General features: G+C 48.5%; 1 protein-coding gene across 13 annotated transcripts in view; it reads left to right on the forward strand.

The window, feature by feature from the left end:
- Window positions 1-20,403, forward strand: part of GRAMD1B (GRAM domain containing 1B) — a 163,589-nt gene that overhangs the window by 61,946 nt on the left and 81,240 nt on the right. Inside the window, exon 1 of one of the 13 annotated variants that reach the window (XM_036014270.1) lies at window positions 11,082-14,718. The exons of the other annotated variants lie outside the window; for them this stretch is intronic. Coding sequence (XP_035870163.1) covers window positions 14,696-14,718 — 23 coding nt within the window. The 5' untranslated portion in view covers window positions 11,082-14,695. Of the gene's footprint in view, window positions 1-11,081; window positions 14,719-20,403 lie in introns of those variants that run through there. 13 annotated transcript variants of the gene reach the window in all.

The raw sequence follows: 20,403 nt of genomic DNA on the forward strand, positions 1-20,403 counted from the left end.
GGGATTGGCGAGAAGTGTGTCTCTGAGTGGCAGGTGCTGTTGCTGTTCCCTCCCACCGCTCATCTGATGCCCCAATGGAAGCACCGGTCTGGGCGCCTCCTGGGAATGGTGCTACGGTGCTGTGTTGCGTGGACCCCATCGGTGCACTAGAGGGCGTTCCTGAGATGGGTTTCTGATCTCTCCTGAATCTTGCTTGCAATTTGCAATTTGTTTTTCTGTGCCTCTTTCCAAACAAGGAGCTTGAGCCACTGAGAGTGGGTGGAGGATCTAAGGATGTGCTGTGTGTAAGCCCCAACCCCAGCCCCTGTATGCAGGGAGAGACCTGCAGTTTTTCCAGAGTATCTCAGGCCTTGGGTTAGGGGCCTACCTTTTTGGCCAGGTGGCTGGGTCTCCTTTCTCTCAGAGATGCAAGGCTGTACTGGGCTCAGACTTCTGGAGCAGGTTGGATATCTTGTGTGTATATGGATGGGAAGATGAGGTCGGAGGCCAAAGGAGCAATGATACTGAGGGACACTTCTCTGGGAATCACAGAACTAGGTTCTTGGCTCCTTTCTCCTACTCCCACATGCTGTGTGATTTGATCCAAGTTACTTAACCTCTCTGGGCTTTCATTTCCTAGTCTGCACATTGGTGAAAATTACATGCATCTGTTGTTTTAATTAGCTGAGATCTGTCAGATTTGCAGAAAGGAGTTGCAGAGAGACAAATCAAATGAGAACAGGCCTTCCTGGACTCTTAGACTCCCTGACTCACTCCCTCTTTCCTGCCTCGGTCCCCACTTCCCCTGCCTTTTCAGTCCTTCTACAGACATCTGAGTTCCAGCTTTGAGGACAGGCAGCACAGGTGCTGTGTGCCTTGGCGGTACGCAGGGGGAGCCGTGAGAGCAGGTGCCTGTGCCTGTGCCTGTGCCTGTGTTTGGATCCAAAACCATTTGCTCCAGGTGCTGTCTGGCTCTAATGCTGCTGTCTGTGCTGTTGAGTGTCATTTCTCACCAGGCTTACTTACTCTCTTACAAAGCTGCCACTCAGCTAGCTCTTGAAGTTCTAAGTGGTTTGAGATCAACCCACTGGCTCTCAAGGGGAGGCAGTGATGAGTGTTCTGGGAAAGAGTGGTTCAGGGGGATTGGGGAGCTACCCTGCAGTGAGTTTGGATGCCTGCAATTATGTCTGCATTTTCGTACGGGGTAGAAACAGAGATGGCTTTCTTTTTCTCGGCCCTTGCCATCCCTCCATCCAGACTGCAGATTATCCAATCAGGGGTGGATTCACACCTTGCAGCTGGACCATTCCTGAGATTGGCATTTGCTCCTAGGACCTTGACCTCAGAGCAGATCTGACTGGCCACAGAAACAGATGTGTTTAACCCCAGCACTGTAATTCTTTTTCTTTGACCTTCTCTACCCCAAACCCTGTGGAGGGAGCTCAGTTCATGTGTTTCAGCCTGGGCCGGCGAACCGCTTCGGGCCTTGGGTGCACTTTAGGAGAGGGTCCGCCAGCCTCTGTCATTTGTGGGCAGAGGTGTGTATCTCTGTGCATTTTCTGGGAAGAGTATTTGTGGCTCTCATGAGGTCTCCACCAAGTGACTGAGCTGCTCCCACAAAGGCCCCATTTGCAGTTTGCAGTCCAGGTACAAAGAGAACCTCTGTGTGTGGCCGAGGGACTGAACCTGATTATGTGTAGATGCAGTGGGACTGCTGAGTAAACAGTCTTGCTGTGACTCATTGGGAAGGCATTTACATATGATTGGGATATCGTTTTTTTTTTTTTTAATGTCCAAACACATGCACATGCATCCCTATATAAGCCTTTCCCCTTTTATTTCTGAGGTACTGTTCCCAGGATTCCTCTTAAACCCCAGTGAGTTGAGTTCAGTTACCTGAGGAGGAGGAGGAGGTAGCTTTTGGTCAGGTGTGCTCACTGGACGGCAATGCTGCCCCTTCAGAGTGCACAGTGCCCAGGGCAGGGCTGTGGGCAAGGACTTCACATCCTGGAGTCAGAGGGCACTGCCATGGTGCTCCTTTTTTTTAAGGTTACAATTTTAGACTTGGGCCCATCTCATGTCCTGACATGACTGTGTGAAGATAAGTAGGTCAAGTTCTGACCAGTGTGGCTCAGTGGGTTGGGCATCATCCTACAAACCGAAAGGTCTCCTATTCGATTCCTGGTCAGGGCACATGCCTGGGTTGTGGGTTTGGTCCCTGGTTAGGGGGCATGTGAGAGGCAAGTAGTCTATGTTTCTCTTGCACATGGATGTTTCTCTCTCTCTCTGTTTTCCTCCTTTCTCCTCTCTCTAAAAATAAATAAATAAAATATTTTTAAAAAGATATATAGATGATAAAGTATGTTGTGAGAGTTTCTGTTTTAACCTTAAGAGATTGATAGCATTCATTAATTCACTCATTTAGTGAATATATTCCCATATGGAAGTTTTATCTTTTATTGATTTTTTAAAAGATTTTATTTATTTATTTTTAGGGAGATGGGAAGGAGGGGGAAAGAGAGGGTGAGAAACATCAGCTGGTTGCCTCTCACCTGCCCACAACCCAGGCATGTGCCCTGACTGGGAATCAAACCAGCAACCTTTCGGTTCGCAGGCTGGTGCTCAACCCACTGAGCCACACCAGCCAGGGTAGCCATATGGAGGTTTTAGATGGACGGCACATGATCACTGTGAACAAATTGCTCATGGGACCTTGGGGGAGCCCAATGAGTAAACAAGTTATGAAGGCACCAGGTAATAAGGGTTGTAACCAAAGGTCAAGTCACCACAGAAACACAAAAGATCTGATGTTGCCTGCACAAACAGCAGGGCTTTAAAGGAAGACGTGAGAACGTGTGAGAATTGAACGTGCGAGAATGTGACGTGAGAACAGAAGTGTGAGTGGGAGTCTATCGGGGGACAGAGAAGGGAGGTGACCTAGTTATGGTCTGGAGTTGGACATGCCTGGGTTCACGTGTCGGCACTGCCACTCTCCAGTGTTGTGAACTTGAGTGAATTATCTTGACCTTTCCTAGTCTCAGTTTGCTCATCTATAAATAAGGGTGATACTATCGACCTTATAGGACTGTTGCGAGGATTAAATGAAGTGACCTCGGTGAAAATGCCTGGCACACCACAGGCGCAACACAAGCGAGGGAAAAGGGGGCGGCACGAACGTGGCAAAGTCCAGGTCACTATAGGTCATTGGGCCTGACTTGCAGGTAGGACACATGTGGACGATGGATGAATCTGCAGATGCACATAGGCATTAACAGGCCATGACAGCCTTGTACGGAAAAGGTGCTCCCCACAAACAGTTCTGCTGGTGGAAAGTGCAGGTCCATGCACATTAGCTACAGGGTAGGCAGTGACTGAAAATGTTCCTATTTTGTGCCCATTCTGCACACTATTTTTTACATGTCTGTCTTTCCCCATTAGACTATAAGGACAGGGGTCATGTGGTTTTGCTTTTTAAATAACAAAACCTCTAGCATCTAGCATATTAGTTGGTATGTAATAGATACTCAATAAATATTTGGTGAATGAACAAACAGGAGAGGTAATTACAACTGCAAACCTTAAACTTGAAAGGCAAATGAAAACTGATAGCAGGAAATAGATTGTAGTTATATTTAGGGAGCTAGAATTGACATGGCTTTCTATGTCATTCAATTGGAGGTGGCAGGGGAGGAGCCAAGGATGGATCCAGGTGTCTGACTAGGTGACATGGTTGTTAGTGGTGCCATTTATTGAGGTGGGCACCGGAAGTCAGAGGTAGAAGGAGACGTGGAAGCCAATGACCAGTCCAGCTGTCCTGCCAGCTAGGAGGGGCCCGTGAGGCGTCTTGGTAAAGGTGTTCAGGAGCAGCTGGAAACCTGGGTCTGAGGTTAGGTGCATGGTAATAGTTGTACGTACACATTTGGGAAGCACAGCCATCTCTCCAAGGGGTCGTTAAAGCATTCTCGACTAATCTAGGTCATTGTAAGAAAAAAATTGTGACTGTGTGGGGCTGCATGTTGACTGGGTTTAGTGTGGTGGCTGTTTCACAATGTGCAGCCGACCCTTGAGTGATGGGGCGTGAGGGGTGTCGACACAACCCCACCTCACCCTGCACAGCTGAAAATCTGCATACAACTTCCCACTCCCCCAAAACACGACTTCTAAAAAGCCTAATGTTGACCAGAAGGAAGCCTTACCACAAACAGTCACTTAACACATATTTAACACACTTAACACAGTCACTAACACAGTCACTTAATGCATATTTTGTGTGCTATATGTATATACTGTATCATACAATAAAGTCTTCTAGAGAAAAAATGTTATTAAGAAATTCATAAGGAAAAGAAAATACTTTTATGGTACTGTGTGTGTATACAAATAATGCCCTTTTTATTACAAAATCATTTATTACACAATCATAAGCATGTAATTCTCTAACATAACAATATCACACTCAAGCACACCATATGTCATTTTGGTAAAATGTTCAAATTGCTGTCCATCTTGTGTGAGACATTCACCTACCCTACCAACCACACTCAAGCAAGCCTTACTTCTGCCGGACCCTGTGTGTGTCTTCATAAAATTCACATTTAAGTGGACTGTGCAGTTTAAACCCAGAGTGGTAGACATACATCGCAACACCGTGCTGTATATCTATATATCTTGACAGACCTAAACTAATTCAGTGTCGCATAAGTCAAGTATATCTCAACTGAAAAAAAAGACGAGGCCTGGAACCCCTGTGGCCCAGGTGACCCAAGTGATGCCCTGGTGACAAGGGCGTGGAGCTGCAGGGAGTGCCCCCCACCCCCCAGCAGCTGTGGCTGGGACTTGCCCACAGGGGGTGTGAGGGCTCAGAACTGAGCAGGCCTTCTTCACCGGGGGTCAGAGCCTGTGGATTTTGTACAGAAATTGGAAATGGTTGGTGGATAGAAACTGACTGGCCAGATATATATGTAAACTATACTAAAATACAAACTTACCACCACCATTATTTATATTTAAAGCATGCTTTAACACAAAATTTAAAAGGACATGTTATCAGAAATTAAAAATTTAGTATATTTAGCTTTTGAAACTTATCAGGTTTATTTTTCTTAACTGTTCACAAATCCACATAAAAACTTCATCATGGTATGCACCAGCAATTGGGTGCCCCCAAGTCCTCAAAGGTAGTTGGTGGCTTAGTATGGATGGCCACCAGAGCGTTTACTGAGTAGCTGTAGGCAGACAGGTGGTACTGAGCTCTCAGGTTTACTCAAGATTATGCCAGGCTCATCATGGCGGTTGTGAGGTTAAGAGAACATAGTAGGTATGGGGATATCTTTGAGCATTTTTTTTCAACCTTAGGGTGTGATGAGAAAATGTTCTGATGATAGGCAATGAAACATCAAAATCCACCTGATTAGATGCAGTCTGCTCCACCCAAATCAACCTGAATTTATTGGCAGTGATAGTGGCAATGTGTGCCAAAGGCACTGTGGCCAGACACCGGCATGCAAATATAGGAAGTTCTTGAAAGGATGACAGATATTGGACCCTTTTTCTGGGCAACTCTTTTGTGTTAATAATCAAAAATAATGACCTCAGACAGACTTGGTATAGGTTAGCTGAGGATATTCACCATTACTCACTAGTTGATGGAAAGACTGGCACACTGATCTATGCTCGTTTGGAAACCAGAAGTACTCTGTCCAGCCCCTCTGAGCCTCTCCTTATAGGACTTGTTGCTTTCAACTGTATGTTTGCATTATCTAATCTAACTACTTAGTGTACATCTCTTACTGTTCTTTCCAGGTGAAGCTTCTAGAGATCAGGGAGGATATTGGATTTATTGTTGAAATATGAACAATATGATTGATTCGCATGGGGCATGGACATATTAGGCACTCAGTAAGGGTAGTTATGGCTGGGTAAATAAATAGCTGATTGATCTAACAGAAATATCACGAAGTAAAATACAAAAATACTCCCAACCAAATGTTATTCAGGTGAAGGAGAACAACAAGTAGATCAGGAAGCACAGAAGTGGAACCTGTTCTTGCAGCAGAGAGTGAAGGACAGGGGACATTCATTGGGAATATCCATAATACTGGTTAAATGTACTGGGCACATGCAGATGTCATGTCGTGTGCTGTGCCATTAACCCCTCCTGACAACCTCACAAGTTGTCACTGTCACCTTTTCATAGATGGAGCTGAGGCTTACAGGAAATGCAGTGACTTGCTCAAGGTCACGCAGCTGCAAAGCAGGGATTTGAACTCGAGGCTAATTTCAGAATCCCAGTGCTGTTGCACAGAACACACCTCGGGGACTGGGGTCGGGCCCTTGCCAGTTAAGAATGCAGTCGTTCTAGCCTTGTCACATTAGCAAGCAGTTTCTGTGCCAGCAACCAATTCTTGTCGTGTCCTTGGCCAGGAGACTTCCACTGTGGAAATCAGTCAGCGCTTAGTTTGTCTGCTTGTTAATGGCAATTCTTCTCTGTAACTTAGTTGAGAAAGGAGAACTTTGCATTTGGTGGGAGGAGAGAGAGGAAACAGCTGGCTGTGGTGGTGTGGGTGCTGCCTCCCTAACAACCTGAGTTTATGAGCACCCTCCTGGGCCCCCGACACCATCCGTCACCCTGATTTTCTCCTGAGAACCAACTAGGAGGAACATTGGGGTATTAGAAGTCTGCCTTGTTCTTCCATCTGGCAGGAGAGATGCTCCGTTTGTTGTGCATGTCATTAGCATGAGTGAGATCGGAGCTTTTCACCTGAGGGGCTGCCCTCTGTCAAGCAGAGTTGTGACCCAGGACACACTGATGAGGAGACAGACAGACAAACCAGCTCTGAGTCAGGTAGTCAAATGTTCAGGGAGCTGGCAGTGATTTTTTTAAAAAAATATTATTGATTTACTTTTAGAGAGAGGGGAAGGGAGGGAGAAAGAAAGGGAGAGAAACATCGGTTGGTTGCCTCACATGCACCCCAACCAGGGACTAACCTGCAACCCAGTTATGTGCCCTGACTGGGATCAAGCAACACTTTTGGTTTGCAGGATGATGCCCAACCCACTGAGCCCCACTGGGCATGCAAGGAGTGATTTGGAGATGAAGGGGAAGGTGAGATAATGGCAGGTGTCTTTTTGGGGTTTTCATTGCCAAGCATGAAGAAGCCTCCATGAAAAAGGGGTGTCCAGAGCTCCTTCAACAGGGAGGGGGGATAGCTCAGCTGGCTTCAGCCTGAAGCAAATGAGGGAGGTAACTCCATCCTGGTTCCCTAGCTAGGGTGAGGTGAGGACTTCATGGTAACCAGGCATAGGGCTTTGCCTTCTAGGCTTTCCTCTTTCCTCCATCTTTCACCTCATGTTAGGCTAGGAGCAGTTCCTAGTATCTGTGGGGTGTGGGTTTAGCGATACCTCACAGGAATGCACAGGAGACCACTTGAAACTCTAGAGTGGACAGACAGCCATCTGTGGAAGCCTCTGGCTACCTCCAGTCTGTGTCAGTAAAATAACCGGGGGGTGAAGGAAGCCTGCTGGAGCTTGGCTTTGACCTTGCCTATCCTGTTGGTTGCCTGAAGGAACATTCTGGATTAGCAGATTGTGAAGGGGCAGCAAACAAAGATGGGGGTGGTAAACCTGTCCATGTTTTAGTTTTTTTAAGTCCAGCACCCTAAGTAAATCCCTGGGGTCATAGAGGCAGAAGAAGCATTCCTGAAATGAACAGAATCTCTCAGGCTTTCTACACAAGCCTCTTAGCCTCTGCTGCTCCATAGCCTCTGCTCGCCCCCCCTTCCCCACCCCTTCCCCCTCTCCCTCCCTTGCCTCTCTTCCTCTGGGCAGCAGATGAAAGGTGGGGCTGGAGGTTGGGTGTGCATGGGTCCCTAAGGTAGGGGTGGGCTAGGAGGGCTGGGGGCTCCCAGCGGGGGGCTGGCGCAGTTCCGAAGGCAAGGACAATGCCGGCCACCATCACCCCAGAGCCAGTGACTAATAGCCGCAGAGGGTGGGGAGGTGTGGGGGGGGAGGGGAAACGGGAGTGGTGGGGAGCACCTGATCTGTAGTGGCTCTGGGGCTCTGGCCATCTGCTGTCCCCGCACACGGGCTGTGTTGGCTGCAGTTGGGAATCTGGGAGCAGATTCTGGCTGGAGGACGAAGCGGAGGCTTGTTGCTAAAATGGAGTATTTAGGAGGCTGCTCCCTCCCCCGCTGCCCTCTGGAGCTTCCTGACCTCCAAAATGCTCCTTAAATATAACACTCTTGCGCCTGCCACTCCCCTGCCTGAGCTGGGAGCTTGACTCTCCAGCACTCCCCAGCGTGACTGCAGCACTGCTCTGGCCCAGTTTGCAGCTCCGCCTGGGCTCGGCTCTGGCTCCAGGAGCCCTGCACCCTGCCTGGTGCTGCGGCTCTACCCCTCTGGAGCTGGGTGGAGGGCCGGCACAGGACTCAGGAACCTGAGAAAGAGAGCCTCAGGCATCATGTCCTCTTGGGTGTTCTCTCCAAATTTGTTCCCAGTGACTGCCCAAGGTCAAGAGGAGGCTGGAACTGGTGGGGAAAGAGGGAAGTGGACTTGAGGAGGGCAGCTTCTGCCTGGGTTCAGGGCCCAGGCCTTGGGTGTCTGCAGAGGAGGCCCCCAGCAGGGAGCCCTGCTTGAAAGACTCCCTCCCCATTCTAGTCCCTACTTAAGGAGGAGGCAAAATCTTGTTCTCCATGGACTGGGAGGGGAATAGCACCAGGGCAGGTCAGACCTCAAAGCCAAGACAAGGTCAAAACATCTAAAATCAAAAAGGAACTTTTCCAACGTTCATTCCAAACCCAGTGGCGTTGGGAAGAAACCATTGTAACAAGAAGCTGGGAACCATACAGACCAAACTTAGGTAAATCCAGCCTTGTCCGCATGAGGAGCTTTTGAACCCCCCTAAGTCTGGGAAAGTACCCCACCCCCCACTTTCCTCAAGTCTGCTCACAAAAACCCAAAGGAGGCTGGCGTCAGGTGTTTGCTAAGTAGTAGGTTTATCTTTAAAGTGTTTCTGCTAAATAGATGCAAAATTATTTATAAAATATCAAATATGTGTAAAGTAGACCTTTTGAAAGAAGAAACAATAAACATAGGGTACTTCTTACCTGTTCTTCTGCCCCCTGTGTCCCCACCTGCCAAAGGTGCTCTTTCTGAAGGTTGAGTTTGTGGTCCCCTTGATTTTTCGTTTTACAGAGACAGATGCAGTATCCAGGGGGGCACATTCTAAGATCCCACCATGAAAGCCCCAAATCATGACTAGTACTGAATCCTGTATATGTTTTTTCCTTTGAATATGCCCCATCTTTTCATGTTATGGCCCATCTTTGTCATGTCCGCATTGCCAGCATCATTGCTCTTGTGCTTTGATGCCACTATTCAGTGAAATAAGGGTGACTCGAATACAAGCATCATGGTGCCGTGCAGTTGATGTGAGGCCAGGTGGCCCACGGGTGGACCGCACAGGCAGCGCGGATGTACTGGACAAAGGGGTGACACGCTTGTCCCAGGCAGGTCAGAGCAGGATGGCACGAGGTTTCGTCATTGTTCTCGGAATGGCGTGTAGCTTAAACGTATGAATTGTTTATTTCTGGAAGTTTCCATTTAGTAGTTCTGGACCATAGTTGACCAAGGGTAACTGAACTGCAGAAAGTGAAACTGTGGATAAGGAACTACTGTATCTATATGGATATAAAAGTGTCTGTCTTGTTAATGTAAGAAACATTCAAACATGTAGAGAATATTTGTGAGTTTATTTGAGCCAAACTGACTGCAATTGCTGGGGACCAAAACCACAACAGAGTGAGAAAATGCTCCAGAAAAATGGAAGTTATGCACCTAATTTTATAGATTACAATGAAAGGAGAAGGCATAAGGGAGTTAGATGAAACCCATTGGTGATAGATTAGGGAGGCAGGAAGAAGCAAAGGGGGGAAGCTCTGGGACTGGATAAAAAGTAAAACGATAGACACACAGGTGGGCACAGCATAGTCAACAGTCAACAGTTAACACATGAGAATAATAACACCAAGGGGATTTGTGGTCCCTGCCCTGGCGACAATGCCTTGAGGGGTCCAGAAAAAGGAAAATTACTTTGTTAACTGTAAATAGGCTTGTTTATCAGGTGTGTTATCCTAGATGCAAAAGGACAACAGACAGGCTTGGTTAGGTTGAATACTGACCTTTGTCAGGGAGAAGTACCACACTGGGACATAACTACCCGCCACGAACCACTTTTAGTTAGAAAGTTTTCATTGCAGGCCATCCTTGGTGGTTCCTTTAGGTCTCTGAGTTTGTAAGGCCGCCACGCAGGCCTCTGAGCTTGTCAGGTGTCGTGTATGGTCCCTTCTCTTCCACATGATCTAGTCTGTCTATTGTTTTATGTTTGTTCTGTACGTGGAATCATCATACTGCATGCATTCTTCTTTGATTTTCAGTCAGTGGGAACAGCCTGTGAGGTGTTAGGGGATGTAGTTCTTAACCATTACTACATGATACCAAATAGTTTTCTTAGGAAGTTGAACCAGAAAGCACTTCCTGTAGCTCCTTTCCACCCTTGGTATTGTAAGACTTTCTAATTTGTGCCTGGTAGATGGCCAGGGTGAGAGGGCATGTTGTTGGAATTTGAATTTGCAGTTTCCTGAGTTCTAGTGAGGTTAAGCGCCTTTTAATATACTTATTGATCATTTTCTCTTCTGAAAGTGCTGACCCAAATCATTGGTCTATTTTTCTAATTTTCTTCCCTTTTCTTATTGATTTTCAGAAATTTAAGGTATATTTTGTGAACAATTTCCTTTTCAGTTACATGTGCTATAGATATCTTCTCTCAGAAAAGCCATGCCTTGTCTGTTTATATGATTAGTTTTGTTGATCAGACGGTTTTAACGAATCAGTCTTTTCCTTGTGTACATTGTTTTTTGTGTGTGTGTGAATTTTCAGTAAATCAGGCAGTGATCTGTGTGAGGATTAGTTTGTAATCATGATTTGTTGGGGGAGATTGTTTTTCCTCCTTCCCTCACTGCTGAGGTCAGTGACAGGCGGATTTCCTTTCAGGTCCTCAGTGGCATTTGTGAGTTTCTTTCAAGTGTGTTCTTGCTTTCCTGGACCTCCTCTTACGCCCGACACATCAGTGGCTGCAGGCATGGTCCTCACCCGTCGTGCCTTGTGAGAGGCCAGGAGAACCACAGCCCATTTCCCAGGCTCTGTGGATGCCCTCTCTAGAAAATGCATTGAACTTCTGTCCTCACTAAATGCGTGGCCTCCACATATTTCTTATTTAGATAAGATTTTGATAGGTCACCACACATTTGAAAAGATGTTTTTCTTTCTAAGAGTTTTATTTTATCCAGTATTTCTAGTTAGTTGTTTTTAGCAAGAAGTTCCATCAGGATGTCTCATCTGCTATATTGCCAGAAATGGAAGACTTCAGCATTTAGGTTTTTTTCTAAAAATTCTTGCCCTTCTTAAAAGATGAAGATCAAGGAGAAGCCAGATTGCAGAGTGAGGCAGAGCAAGGAGAATTGAATGCACCTGCCTGGTCATCAATCTACAGCCACCCAAAGTAATCCAGAGTTAGGTCAGTACTGACAACTTACCTGTTGGGAACTTCTAAACCACACAGAACAGGCTGCCCATTATGAGAACACAAAAGAGGGAAAATACACTAGACGAAGACTGTTTCTTCACTTTGGTCTTACTCTTGAATTTGCTTCAGGGAGAGACAGTGACCCCTTGGCTCTTCCAGGCTGTGTTTAGGTTATATTTTGAGTTTTCCTTTTTGGATCCCAAAGTGCAGCCAGGTTCTAGAGCCTTGTGAAACCCTGGATGCAGAAACAAGAGCCAAGTGGGGCTCAAGGTAGATGATTGTCTCCTGACCAGTGAGGCTTCTCCCTTTCACGTGTCTCACGCTGACACGTCAGCCAGTCACATATCAGGGATGGAAGCAGCAGCTGATGTGATTTAGTCTTTTACCTGTTGCCTGGATTCTTTCTGTTGTGGGAGCATATGAGCCCTTATAAGTCAGTTTGGTAGAGAATGATTTTTGGTAAGCGTACATGATGATGAAAACACAGGGTTCTGGAGCTGGACATGCTTGCATTGAAATCCTGAGCTGGCAGCTTGCTGGCTTTTTGGCAGTGAGCAAACCAAGATACTATACTCTTTAGTTTTCAGCTGCAAATAACGTAGTCACTACTGTATAATGTTGAGGTATGGATTAAACGCAATGATGCAAGTAAAATACTTAGCATGATGCTGGCAGAATAAGCTCCTGACAGATTCTTACTAATATAGTTGCAAAGCAGAGTGTTTTTTTTTTAAAGAATGGGTAAAGAGTAAACACTGAAGAACTTTAACATTTACAACAATATGTTTCTAATGTAATCATTGGAAAGTTTTGTCCAGGTTTCCTGTGTTTCCTGTGATTGGAGCAATGGATGCAGCAGGATGAGCACATTCTCATCCACTTGCAATACCCCAAGTGACATTTGTCCAGCAGGGGTGTCCAACCCGTGGCCCATGTGCTGCATGTAGCCCAAGATGGCTACGAATGTGGCCCGACACAAAATCATAAATTTACTTAAAACATTATGAGATTGTTTTGTGATTATGTGTCACAATGTATTTAATGTGAGGCCCAAGACAACTCTTCTTTTTCCAGTGTGGCCCAGAGATGCCCAAAGGCTGGACACCCTGGTCTAGGGGCTGGGTCACAGGACCTGGGAGGCCAGTTGAGTGGCTTATCTAGCTCACAAAGGAGAACTCTATGTACTTCTGGTATCTATTACATCTTTACAATACCTGTGCTGAGAGGATGGCCTGGCTCTAGGCTCAAGGAGCTTTGAAAACATGACCACAGATTATTTAGAAGTCTTAAAAGTGTTTCTATGTTTTCTGGCACTGGAGCTGAGGATGCAGGGAAATTCTGCAGCGTAGTGCTGCTTGTAGGTACGTCTCCGAAAGCTCAGGATACCTTAAAGAGTATTTCTGCTGGACCAGCTGAACACTGGAGAGACACTGCAGTGCTTTAATTAGGTTTGAATAAGGTCACTCTAAAGAAGCTCTTGCTTATAGTACCCCTGCTGTATGCAAGCCTTTCTGGTCAGCAGGGAGATGGCGCTGACCAAGATACATAGTTCCCCCGGCCTTCGTGGAGTTTGCCATCTCAAAAGAGGAAGGCAGATGATAAGCAAGGTATCACAGGTACTCTGAGTGTCACCCACTGGGGTCTGCGCTCTGGTTTCTCTTAAGAGCATTACTTTGGAGGGTCTGGCACGGATGCCTTGCATGCAAACTGTGTGCTTGTGTGTAGATTGCTTTGGGGCAGGTTGCAGAGTTAAGGCTCATTATGGTTCAGTTGAAGGTTGCTATTTCATAATTAATCCCCTCTTTGTTCCTTGTCACCCATCCACATTACTGACCCAGATAGTCTGCAATCTAGGGGAGGACAGGCAAAAGCTATGAAACAGCCTGGGAAGTTGTTGGGGCTGGAGCTCCTTCCTGGGTCCCCAGCAGGAGGACTTAATAGGAACTGTTTCCACCTTCCCCATGAATTGTATGTTTGAGTTGAAGTTGCAAGTCTAGTCCCTCCTCACTTGAGGCTGTGCTTGGTCTTCATTTTTGGGAGCCCGGCACTGGTGATAAAATGTTTAAATCCCACACCCGGCCAGTGGCTACCTTAAAAAGATCCCTGGCCTCAGGTGACTGGGGGGTGGGGGTGTGGGGGGAGCTGCTTTGCCACCGTAAGTTGCTGCCTCATCACACACTCCAGAAGTCGGCCAGGTAATTTCCCCAATAGGGGAAGAGAGCTGTGTGCTGTGTGCTGTGAACTGCGACGCAGCCGCGCTGGCCCCGCCCTGCTGGGAAAGGGCGAGGACTCTATTTAAGGTGGTCTTGTGCAAGCCGCTCGCCCGCTTCCCGACACCTAGACACCCCCCCCCCACCCAGCCTTTCTGCTCTGCTCAGCTTCGGATTCCCAGGTTTGCTGAGGGTCTGGGACAAGGCTCCCCTCCTCCCCAGGTGGATGTCCCTGGGCTTTTAACCCTTTGGTGGATGCCCTTGGAAGTGCTTATCTTCAAATATTGCCGCCCCTCTCCTCTTCCTCCTCAGGAACTGCATTGCTCACCTACCCTCCCCCTGACTTTCTGTCCCATCCTGGGACAAAACATGTGCTATGTCTTTAAGTGGGCGGAAGTGGCTGGCAGTGCTTTGCTTGGGTACTGCATTGATTAGGAGATTACATGGAGCTGCGGGAGCTGCCGCCTGGGGGAAGAGAGGTGCAGCTTCTGCTAGGTTTTCACTCTCCCCTGGGGCTCTCCTTGGGTTCTCTGAGCTGGCATGCGGTGAGGGTGGGTGGCCAGCCTGCCTGTGGACAGCAACTCCAGGGTTCTTTGGCAGCCCTGCCAGCATTACCCATCCTCATCAGAATTTGGCAGTGGCAGCGGCAGCTCAGCCAGGCAGCTCCGGCCCCGGCTGGGTTTGAAGAAGCTGCCCTTGGCCTCCGGCAGCATTCAGCTGGGAAGGGAGCAGAAGGGGACGCAGAAGCAGTTCTGGCTGCCGCTTTCTCTCTCTCTTTCTCTTTTCTTTCTTTCTGTGTTCAAGTCACATTACATGGGATTCTGTTCTTTGGGGACTTCATCATCTTTTCAAACATGTCCTGGGACCTCTGGAGCTGTAACAGGGATGCTAAGGACACGGTCAGTGGATTATCAAGACTGTACTAATGAAAGGATTCAAGCTCTCCTGGTAAGTGGAGGAGGGATAAGGCACCTTCCTCTTCAACCCGTGTTCCCGCAGCATCCTCAGGAACCTCCTTCAGACAGGGCCGACTCCTTCAATTGTATTGAGGGGCCACACACTGTGAAGTTGAATGCTCCCCTCTGGCTCATCCCAGCTTTCCACACCACTGGTATCTCCTGCCAGCATCTCCCTGGGGTTGGTGGGAGTAGGGGGGCCGTGCAGAGAACCAAACTGCAGCTAAAAAGAGTCTAACTTTGAAGGGCATGGGATGGTGCCTGCTGAGGGAGCTGGGTAAAGAAAGAGCACTTTCACACAGGCCTGTGTGTCCCCACCAGGCTGGGGGTGCTGTGCACTCTCCCTCACCCCACAGAGAGGCCTCTCCCAGCTGGCTCCTCAGGGCACCTTCACCCCTGTGGGCGGTTTCTGGCCAATCAGAGGCTTCTGTCTGAGCAGAGAGTCTTGAAGGGCCAGGCTGCAACCTCCAGCCTGGCTGGAGTGCAAAGGAGAGCAGAGCGGGCCCCACCGCGTGGCCACCGCCCCCACGTACCATAGTTCGGGGCTGTGCAGGCACCTCTTCCGGACTCCACATTGAAAATTCGAGCCTCGTCATGCTTGGCATGTGGGGTGGCTATATTCCAGCCACAGTGTTAGTTGGGATCCATTTACCTACCATTTTAAAGGTAAAACCTTTACTTTTCCTTCTTCTCCCTTGAATCAAATAGGTAGGTGAGTTGGCTTTTTCTCTGCTTGAGAAATGAGGTTTTGCTTGGAAAACTTTGTCAGACAAGGGCCATGGCTCTCCCTGCCGGGCACCTCGTGCAGCTCAGGAGACAGGGTCCTGGGCTGGGGATGGAGCCCTGTCGTCTCTCGCAGGTGGGGGTGGTGGGAGGAGGAGAAAGAGCTTAGAAGAACTCCCTGCAGTGCCTCTCTTGAGGCTAAAACAGTCCAAAGTGGGGTGGTGGGGGGGGGGTCATCTCTTTGACTTGGAGCTTGATTTTCATAGTCGGTGGTAGGTACTGAGTGCGCGCATGCAGTCCTCACCTGCCTGGCTCAAGGCCATGCCTGGCTTTGCTGAAGCCCCTACTCTGGGTTAGACCCAGACAGCACTGGCCTAGTCCACCATCCTTCCTCCCTGAGGCAGGAGTGCCTTGTAGGGGTCTTGAAGGGGTACCTTGCAGAAGGAAAGGGTGGAGCTTTGTTCATGCAAGCTTTGCTCTTGTTCTTATAAACTGTGAGGTACTCAGTAGTGGACACCGCTGACCACACAGCCTGTCGTTTCTTCTCCTCCAGGTTTGCTCTCTTGCTCTTCTGTTTGGCTCTTGTGCTAACAGGCCCTCTTTCTTGGGGCTGGGTCCCCTGTTCCTTAGTTGGAAGCCATTAGAAGAGTCCATCAACACAGGGAACTCAGCCCAGTCAGTGCCTGAGTTGCGCCTTTACTCCTCAGCAGAGCAGAGCTGGGCCTGTGACTCAGTTGAGGCCCCAAGGAGGGCCCAAGTGCTGCTGGGAGCGTGGCCGGCTTGTCCTCAGAAGTTCCTGGGCATCCCCTATACCCAGGCTGCTGGCTCAGCCAAGCTGGGACTGAGGGGCACTTACACACTGTCTGTCCTTCAGGATGAGACATGGCTCTAACACAGAATGCTTCTGTGCTCAGCCTCAGCTGGTTTCCCAGAGATGTTTGCCTTTAAAAATCTGTCTTGAGTATCTCTTGATGCATTTCAACAGAAAAGCAGTGTTAAGCTGGGAACTGTAATTGGTGTAACTGTATCCTTTTCAGCCAAATAAAATGTTACAAGATGGGAAAATTTTGTCACATCCGCCTGGATGCTGTTAGAGCCTGTGAGCTATCTTGTAGTTGTGCTGTGGACTCTGGGCTTGGAGTTCCCTTTATCAGGCCACGTTACTATCCCAACAGGGAGCACTGGTAGAGACGAGATGACCAGACACATTGGTTGCGTTGTTCTGGATAACAACACCATCTGCTTATGGAAGAGGATGGAACCAATTGACTTTCTAATGTTTGAATTATTTCTAGAAACATTTCTGGAATGCCTACTCTCTGTTAGTGATATTACAATGATAACACTGATAATAACAATTATAATGGCAACTAACATGTATGGAATGCTCACCACGTGCCAGGCGCCCACCTGGGCACTTCACCTGTGTCAAGGCCCATGGCTCCTGCAGCTTTAGGATTCAGGTCCCCGTCGACGGAGGGAGAAAACAGACCTGACAGGTCATGGGACTTGTTTGAGGGCACACAGGTAGGAATCGGGCTTTGGATTGGTAGGTAGCTCTGCCCAGTGGTCCGCCTGTCCTTGGTTGCTGTCCTGCAGGGGCCCCTTGCTCTGCATGTAACACCATACCAGAGATTGACCTTTTCCACCTTTGCCATCTTTTTGCCTTATATTTCTTTGGCTAGTCAATCAGACTTTTAAAAGGATATGGAAATGCATTGTCTCATTCCATTCTTACTGTAATCCCACAGAGCTGGGCATCTACATTTGAGAGGCATAGAACCCGAGGTACAGAGTGGTAAATAAAGCATTTTAAATGAATTCGTGCAGCTGCTTCATGAAAAAGCCAGGTGCCAGCCCTGGCCATCATTTCAGTTTTGTGACTTTGACAGCAGCAAGAAGGTGCAGGCCTGCTTTCCCAGGGAGTGGAGTCAAGGTCTGTATGCTCCTTACTCAGCAAGCTCGTTACTCTGCAGACATTGGCCATGCAGTTATTGCTCTCGTAGCCCTGCGCATAGACATTGTGGGGGCAGACATGGGAAGGCCGTGGCCTCTGGCTCCTACAGACTGGTAGCCTTACAGATAGAGTGAGCCCCAACTCTCCTCCACGCTCACACAAAACCTATAGAGCAAGTCAGTACATGCTGAGGGATGGACACATGCAATGCACCGCAAGCTTTCTAAGAATTCTGAGGAGTCCAGAGCTCCCTTCAGCTGGGTAGCAGAGAAGCTTCTTGGAGGAACGGCACGTGAGTGGGGGAGGGAAGGCTGTGTGCACCTCGTGGAGTTGGGAAGTTATCACCCCGGATGCTTGGGAACGAAGCTGATCAAGATGAGTGTCTGTGATTGGCAAGTGGCTGGACTGTGAGAGAGAAATCCTCCGACCCACTCACTTCTCTCCTTAGGGCCAGGGCTTCCGGCTCTCTCAGAGCCGATTCTGTGATCCTGTGTCTTTTTTTTTAATGTTATTTTTAGGAATAAATTGTAGAATTTTAAAGTATTTTTTTTTAGATTTTATGTATTTATTTTAGAGAGATGAGGAAGGGAGGAAGAAAGAGAGGGAGTGAAACATCAATGTGTGGTTGCCCCTAGCACACCCCATACTGGGAATATGGCCTGCAACCCAGGCATGTACCCTGACTGGGAATCAAACCGGTGATGCTTTGGTTCACAGGCCTGTGCTCAATCCACTGAGCTACACCAGCCAGGGCTGATCCTGTGTCTTGATGACGTGGTGAGCGAGGTCTGGACAGTGGGGGCGGGAGGGATTGGCACTGGCACACGGGCAGCTGGGCCCATGCAGATCTGTGGGGCACAGGAGATTTGGAAGCCACATAACTTTTTAGTATCAACCACCAATGACCTCTTCAGCTGCTACGTGGTGAATGTTTTTTGTGTGTATGTATGATGTGAAGCTCTTCCTAATTCCTGTGGAACTGCACATCTTCAAACACCAAGTTTCCCAGTTTTGTAGTGGGCCCCTGCAGACTTATCTTGGCCCCCATAGGGCTCTGCAGGCTGTGGTACCATTGGTCTGGATTCTCAGGGCTCCTGGTCCTCAGCATCTGTTGGGGTTGGTGGTGGAGCCTCCACAGAGCATGGAGGCTGTGAAAGACCTTCCGGAAAGTCAATGTGCTGGAAGAAGTTTATTCTGTGGAAAGACAGAGACAGTGTGGCTCTTGCCACGTAGTAGGTGGGACATGCCTGTGGCCGGGTCCCCAGGTGAGAGGGACCCGAGCTCCGCTTCTTGCCAGAGTGGCTGTGAGAGTGCAATCTCAAACAGTCCTGTGCCTTTAGGGATGTGAATGCTGTGCAAGGGGACCGCTTGCTCACGTCCTCCCCAGGTAACTGGGACAAAAATGTGGTTTTGCACTGCTCAGTGTTTCTTGGAGATGAATGGTCTTTTAATACTAAAGGTCAATCATCTGATGTGCCTTTTTTCATCCAGGCTGTTAATGCATGGAGCGCCATTCTTCCTCCAGCTCTGGTCTAAGTCCATGAAAAGAGAAGGGGGAGGCTGCAGCAGGGAGAACTTAAGTTAGACATAAAGAAGCTGGGAATTTCCGCCTCTGGAGTGTTCACATCAGGACATAGATTTATCTTTTGAGGTTCGTTCTGTAAAAAGTTTATTCTACAGGAGGAGGAAGCCTGGCTTTGGCCTCTGTGCACCTGTCTGAGAACCAAGTGCCCAGCTGTTCACATCTCCCAGAAGGTGGGCTGCAGGGAAGGGTGTGGTCTCAGTAGCTTGAGGTTCTGGAGAGCAACCTCTGATCTGAATCTTGTGACCACCCTTTGAGTTGCTGTGTGGCCTTGTGGGTGACTTCTGTTTGCCTTGGGCACGGGGGTGGTGACCATTGGGAAAGTGGGATTGAATAACAGTGCTGGACAGGGGTCTGTCTCCCTGCTTCCTTTTTAATTGTGGTTTAGAAAAAGGCCACAGTCGTGATAGAGGGGCCACTGGTGTTGTGGGCTGTTGGTGCTCTCTCTTAGGCAGCATGAAACACTAAAATAAACCTTGATTCGAACATAGTAAGTGTTCAGTTACCAATACACCCCAGCAGGCATACCTCCTGCTAACAGTGCAATATTCGCTTTACCTTTATGGGAATGAGAATTAGGAGTTGCCACCCTCCACAGCATCCTGGGCACTGAGTGCCACCTGCCTAGGCCTTCCAACTCCTGGAGCCATCAGCATGCCTCAGGGCAGTGGCTCGAGCTTCTGCGGGGGGGTTTCTTACAAGGATGGGCCGTGCCCACCTCGCACCCAGGTTTCCACTCTGCCTTGAAATAAGCAGCAGTAAACATCACTTGCTTTGTTTGTTTTTCATTTTTGTTGTTGTCGTCATCCTTATTACTTTAAGGAGATTAACTCCATTGGAATGTGGGCTTCAGAATGGCAGGGACTGTGGCTGACAAATCTGATCATGGGTACGTGAGGTTCTTCACTGCCGGTCATTATAACTAGTCACTGAATTTTATAGCTGGAAGAGGGGACTGAGGGTTTCTCATGATAGAACCTGAAGAGAAGAACTCTTCTGACCTTCCGCTAAATTGTCCAGAAGGCTGGACGTTGATTTCCTGAATGAGTTGAACAGAGGGGGCAGACTAGATGTGGCCAGACATCTTTCTGTTCACTGACCCTCCTGCCGTTCTTTGGTTTGTGACTGCAGACAGGCGCTCACTCAGACTGGACAGGCTACTACTCTGTGACAGCAGGCGCCACCCCCGACCCACCGTGAACGCAGTAGCTTAACTCAGTCCCCCCGAGGCTCCAGAGAACTCTCTGGACAAGCATCCTGCCTTTTGGTGGCTCGGTGATCCAGGTGTAGCCTCCGCTGGCCCCCTGTCCTGGTCACTGAAGGGGTGGAGAACATGGCTCTTCAGTGCTTCTCCTTGGAAGTGAACACAGGGCCCTGCCTGAGTGCGGGAGCAGGGCTCAGGCTTCTGAAATGCG

This window comes from Phyllostomus discolor, chromosome 13, assembly GCF_004126475.2.
Source record: "Phyllostomus discolor isolate MPI-MPIP mPhyDis1 chromosome 13, mPhyDis1.pri.v3, whole genome shotgun sequence".
NCBI lineage: Eukaryota > Metazoa > Chordata > Mammalia > Chiroptera > Phyllostomidae > Phyllostomus > Phyllostomus discolor.